The 6,469-nt window shown below is 33.9% G+C and overlaps 1 protein-coding gene across 2 annotated transcripts; it reads left to right on the top strand.

Annotated features, from left to right (window-relative positions):
* The first annotated feature begins 3,512 nt into the window (after positions 1-3,512).
* Positions 3,513-6,005, top strand: LOC108990953. 2 transcript variants are annotated; one of them, XM_018965079.2, is made up of 2 exons: positions 3,513-3,607; positions 4,054-6,005. In XM_018965079.2, the coding sequence occupies exon 2, from the start codon at positions 4,125-4,127 to the stop codon at positions 5,742-5,744; it is 1,620 nt and encodes a 539-aa protein (XP_018820624.1). In that variant the 5' UTR covers positions 3,513-3,607; positions 4,054-4,124; the 3' UTR covers positions 5,745-6,005. The 2 variants fall into 2 exon arrangements, with proteins under 2 accessions (XP_018820624.1, XP_018820623.1); XM_018965078.2 differs by having other exon boundaries at positions 3,513-6,005.
* Positions 6,006-6,469: the final 464 nt, after the last annotated feature.

Here is a 6,469-nt window from a genome sequence, read left to right as displayed (position 1 = left end):
CTTTTTCAAATTCTAATTCAAGTTTTTCAAATTCCAATACAATAATAATACTAAAACATAATATTTTAAACACTAAAATAAAACACAAAATTCTCATCTCACCTCCCAAACCTACCATAAATGATAGAATTTGCAGTAGTGCTAATTGTAAAATATATAAAAAATAATAATAATTTTGTATATGCATATAAAGAAACCAATACTAGTATTCACGCATGCATCGACCATCTGATGTAAAAAAATATGTATTTTAGTTTTTTTTTTCATAATTATAATGAATCTCACTATAAATATTTGTGTAACATAACTCTATAATTTAACTCAGATTTACATCTTGCACCTCCTTAGTCTTCAAAAATATATTTAAATCTGAAACATCAGTTAGCATGAAAAAGTATTTGTGCTTTTTTTTAAGAGTAATATTACATACAATCGTGGAGTGCACAAGCGTTGTACAGTCGCTTTGAAAAAGAGTGAAATTCACTATTAAAAAATTAATTTTCTTTTCATGTGAGTTTCATATTTATTTACTTTTTTTAAAGTAATTGCGCGATACTTGCACACTCACGATTGCAACTATCATTTATTTATTTTTTAATTGTTATGAATTTTATAATAAATGATGCATTTGTACACAAACTTATACTAATTAGCAGAACTCCAGAATGATAACAAAGACTACATCCAGCACTTCTTTTGTCTGTCAAAAACTAAAAAAATATAGATATGAAATTAAATTAAGCACTCACAAGCCTAAGAAGCTTATACTAATTAAATATTTCACCCAAAAGCTTAGGCAGCTTGTACTAATTAATTAAATATTAAAGTGTATTTATGAGGGGATTACCGATCCTATAAAGAGAAGATTCCCTTAGAGATTAACATAAATTCTTGCCTTTGTCTGTATGTCTACTTTGTACTAATTTGTAATATCTGTTTCAATTATAATTTAGAAAACTTGTAAATAAGGTATTTTCACCTCTCCATGAAAGTCATAATGAGTTAGATATCCAATCAATAATTTTGAGTTCTTTATATATATATATATATAGAGGGTTTGATCTTGCAAAAATGGCTTGTCATGAGTAGGAGTACACGTAAATTCACAATATATAGATCATGAGTTTCAAATTAAATGATTTCTATGCTGAAACAATTAGGAAATGCCATAAATTCTAGTTTCTTAGTATTTAATTATATAAAAAAGAAAAACATAAAAAAAAAAATCTGTCTAAAATTTATATACTCTTTTCGCCTTAAAAAGAAAAGGAACTAAGTGCTATAGACATGCAATAATAATAATAAAAAAAAGGTCTTGTTTGGATAGTGAGATGAGATGAGATGGTTTTAGATGAAAGTTGAATAAAATATTATTAGAATATTATTTTTTAATATTATTATTATTTTGAAATTTGAAAAAGTTGAATTGTTTATTATATTTTATGTGAAAATTTAAAAAAATTGTAACGATGAGATGAGATGAGATGAAACCGTTTCTGTATTTAAACAGACCCTAAAGCTGCCCAATTACCATTGTCAACAGAATCACCGCATAGTGAAGATGGTTAATTTCTATCATATCTTTCGTTCTATCCAATATATATATATATAGGAAAATAATTTACACACAACATTTCTTACAGCACTTTATACAACTATATTTTAAATGAGAGGTATTTTTATAAAATATCTTATAAAAGTAACATCATTTTATAAAAATACTCTTATTATATAATATTATTGTATAATGTGTTGTGTGTATATCATTACTCATATACACACATGTATACATCTAAGGCTACCTAATGTATTGGATCTATGCTTAGAGAAACAGCACCATCACTTTGGCTCTTGCAGGAAAGATGTTATTCATGATTCTTTACCAAGTAAACATAACAAAGTATCGGTTGTACGTATGATTAAATTAATATAAAAGTAAAAATATATAACAAAAATAAAGGCATTCTCTATTTCTCAATATATAAATCTACTTGTTCCTATCATCAGATGATGAGTTGAGTCGACGTGTGTGAACTCCATGCGTTGGTAAACCATCTAATTTGAAGCTTCGATATCCTTTCTGCTCTGCATTGTCTCGCTATGTTATTTGCTTTCTCTAATATTAATAAAGACTTCTTATACTTTCATAGTTGATAATCAACAAAACTCTCCAATATTGCCTACTCCGCTAGCTTCAGTATACATGAACAATGCATTTTCTATATATATAAGACTCATGTTATATTAACCAATGTTTTAAATACCGTACCGGAAGCCGTACCGGTCAAGGCACTAAAATTAAATATTTTGATATCGCGTATACCGTTTTGAAATAGTCGAATATATGAATAAATTATATATATAAATATATATAAATTATATACTTAAATAATAGTCTATATATAAATAAATTATATATAAATACATATATATAAATTATAAATAGTCTAGTCTAAATTGAGGGTCAAAAAATAAACTTGTAGTTTGAAAAAATGAAAAAAAAAATTGAAGGCCGAAATATCGACCGTACCGGTCGATACGGTACGAAATTGAAAACAGTAATATTAACTCATATCTTAATAATCGCTCATTTTCTTGATTCTTAATCAAACAAAAAAAAAACATTAATTTAACCTGATTTGCTATTTTTTGTTATTGTTTTTCTATTGCACTAATGTGACATTAATGGAATAAAAAATGCTATGCATCAGTTATTATTTACTTATACACTCTACATTTATAATTTTTTTTTAAGATGTAGAGATATTTTTCATAGTGTAAAATTATTTTTTATAGGATGTAGAGTGTGAGACGGTAAATAGTGACTTAAGAAGAATATAATAAGATTATTAATTAATGGAACTGTTCCAACCTCTACTCTTTTAATTATTGCAATCTGGGTATTGAAAAAAAAGGCAACGCTAGCTTTTGAGAAATTATTATCTCAATTTCATCACCAACCAATAAGCACACCAAACTACTCAAAACGCCCATAGAATAGCCAAGATAATTTATATATAGACTATATATGGTACAGTGACAGAGCATGCTAGCTTCACTTTGGAAAACTAGTTTGAGGATAACTTGGTGGACCCAACTTGGGGAAAATCATGATTTATGTCTTTGGAAATATAAAAATAACATTTTTTTATTTAAAAAAAAAAAAAAAAAAAGAGAAAGTCCAAAAGAATAACGGCCGGAGAGTGGAACCTTTCACTTGAGGAGGGAGCTGTGTATTTTAGAGAGAGAGAGAGAGAGAGAGAGAGAGGGTATTCCTTGATAGCAAGACAAAGGAAAGAATAGTTGGAAGGCAGTTAGTTTAGTGGGTTCCTCACCCATAGGGATGCTCACCTGGACAAATCTGAAGCCGTTAGATTTGTGGTGGCGTAGGATCCTCGGTTGAGTACACGTGCTGCTATCTTTCCACTCCTTTACCTCTCTCTCTCTCTTTAATCTTTGCTTCCATGCATGGATTTCTCCTCCAAATATAGTCAATCCCAGAGAGAGAAAGTAGTGGGAGAAAAGAGAAACGAGCGCTCGCTCACTCATTTTTAGTCTTTTTAATTTTTCTTCCTTGGCTTGTTCATCGCCATCATTAGCAACAAAGGTAACAGACCCCCCACCTTCTTCAAGTTTGATTTTTTCTTCAAATTTCAACTACCCATGAGAGAGCTACTAGTGAGAGAATAAAGCTACTACACATTTACTTGCCCTCTCCTCTCCTCCTTTCCTCGTGCGTGCGTCAGATCTTGGTTTCTGATTTACAGTTCTGTTAAATCTGAGATGGGTTCTTCTCTGATTAGTTCGGGGAGTAAGAAACCATGATCTAACTCAATTTCCTAACCAGATTTGAGCTTCCAGCTTAATTTTCTGATTTGGGTTCCGTTCGCTTTTCCTTGCGGTCCTCTGTTTCATTACCATTTGGCTTTTTAGTTTAAGAAACTGAGAAATCCTTGCATTGTTACGAATTCTGTGATCAGATTTGAAGTTCCATTTGCTAATCTGATCTGTGTTTTCCTTTGTTGTACTGTAATTCTAATTCAATGGAAGAAGGTCGAGCATTAGTACATGTGTGCAAGTTCTGTAGCAAGAGGTTTCCTTGTGGTAGATCCTTGGGAGGCCATATGAGGTCTCATTTGAGCAATAATTCAGCTGAAACAGAAGGAAAACTCAGCAAAATAAAGCTCTCCTCTTTCAACACTGGCAGAAACCAGACAAATACTGAGATGGGTTTGGAACCTGGGACTCATGCTGGCTATGGCCTCAGAGAGAATCCCAAGAAAACTAGGAGGCTTGCAGATTCAGGTGGAGAGGCTTCACTCTTTGACAAGTTCTGCAAAGAATGTGGAAAAAAGTTTCAGTCTTGGAAAGCTCTCTTTGGTCACATGAAGTGTCACTCAGAAAAAGAGAAGAATTCCAATAGCTTGGAGGATCAGGATTCATTGACCAGTGCCAACCAGAAGCTGGCCATGGACAGTCAATCCGACAATGAAACCGCAGCTCCAAATCGGAGGAGGAGATCGGAAAGAAAAACAAGGTACACGGCCACTGAAACCTCTTCTTTTTCTTTAGCCAATGCTTCCTCTTCTGCTTCTGAGATTGAGCAAGAACGAGAAGAGGTTGCTATGTGCTTGATGATGCTTTCTAGGGATGTGGGTCATTGGGGTGGTTTGAATTCTTCTGCTGAGTCTTCTGATAATAATTCCGTGTTCTTAGAAACTCCAGAATCTTTTCAAACTAACCCAATTTCCAAAATTGAGGGCAAGATTTCTGTCTGTAATGGTAGTGAGAATGAGAAAGTGAAGAAACTCAGTTATAAGAAGTTGGAGCCTGGTAATTTGGATTCTGAGGATCTCAAAGGGAGACGGTCAGAGTTCTGTACTTCTGGCAATTCAAGAAGTCGGTCTAGAAGAAACAAAACTGAAGCTTCAAATGATGGGTTTTTCAATGATGACATGATAAAGACATCTCAGATCGATGATCAATTTGGATTTGACGATTCTGAAGTTGAATTGGGGAAGAATTTCTCCAAGGAGACTGCTTTAAGTCAAGCTCAATTGGCTTCCATTAAGTGTAACTCAAGCAAGAGAAAGTTCCACGATTCCTATGATCCTGAATTGAGATCCGAGTCCTTGAAAAATTTGACTACCAACTCTTTAGAGTCTGAAATCTGCAAGAATCCCCATAGGAGGAGCAAATTTGAGTGTACTACTTGCAACAAAGTCTTTCACTCATACCAAGCTCTTGGAGGACACAGAGCTAGTCATAAAAAGATCAAAGGCTGCTTTGCTTCAAGGATTGAGAGTAGTGAGAACAGCATCGAAACCGAACTCTCTCCCGACCCTACTGCAGATAGTAAGCTCGTGAAACTCTTCAAGAATGAGAATTCCATTGACCAAGAAATAGCTGCTGGTTGTGATAAAAAGACCGAGACAAGCCAAGGGTCCAAGAAGAGTAGTAAGGGGCACAAGTGCCCAATTTGCCTCAAGGTTTTTCCATCAGGCCAAGCCTTGGGAGGTCACAAAAGATCCCACTTGGTTGGGGGCTCTGACACTAGACACAATCCTATTCCTACCATTGTGATTCAGAAACCAGTCCCGGAAATTCGGGACTTTCTTGACCTCAATCTTCCTGCTCCTGTTGAAGAAGAGAGCAATGACCATGTTGGGTTCCCGCCGTGGTGGGTGGGAAGCACCCACAAGCACGAAGCCCTCGTGAATTGGATCTCTAATCGAATTTCTTAGTCCTGGCCACGGTTTCCACTAAAGATTCCCCAAGTGTATACACAGACACAACAAGTTTCTGGATACTATTTCATTAATTCTTTCAAGTATTTCACCTAGTCATTCCTGCTCACTGCCTTCAACTAGGCCATCTTTGAATTTCATAGATAAGTTTTTGTTAACATTTTTTTTTTGTTTTATCTGTCAAAGGAATAAGCCACATTTACTGCATACTAAATGCTCATATGAATTTGTTTCAACTTGAAACTTCAGTTCTGTAACCTGCAGGTTCTTATATTTCTTCTCATACTCTCAGCTTCCATTAGAGATGTACTTTTTTCATATATCACTTCTGTTTTTGGGGTAATTATTTATTCTTGGCATCAAAGAGAAAATGAGTGAGATGTTGAAAACAGGTACAGGTATGCCAAGTCATGAGGAGATAAAAGGCAATTTTTTTATTATGTTACATTACATAAAGATGGCATGTGTGCTGAAGGTGGTTGTTTAGTCACCCTCCATAAAACATGACAACCTATCTCACACTCCCCCTCCTTTCCCTCTCAAACTTATTAAGTCTTCACAAGATCACAAGTCATGCCATCAAACCCCTAATCTGCATACTATGCTCAATATATATCAACTTTTCTTTATAGCAGAAGAGAGAATGGACCACAAGATATAATAAGTATGGAGTTATTTCCGCAAGATAAAGCCGGTACAAGCTGCTTCTTGTGAAATCACTA

Source organism: Juglans regia, chromosome 2 (assembly GCF_001411555.2).
Source record: "Juglans regia cultivar Chandler chromosome 2, Walnut 2.0, whole genome shotgun sequence".
NCBI classification, from domain to species: domain Eukaryota; kingdom Viridiplantae; phylum Streptophyta; class Magnoliopsida; order Fagales; family Juglandaceae; genus Juglans; species Juglans regia.
This window is presented reverse-complemented; position numbering and strand designations above follow the sequence as displayed.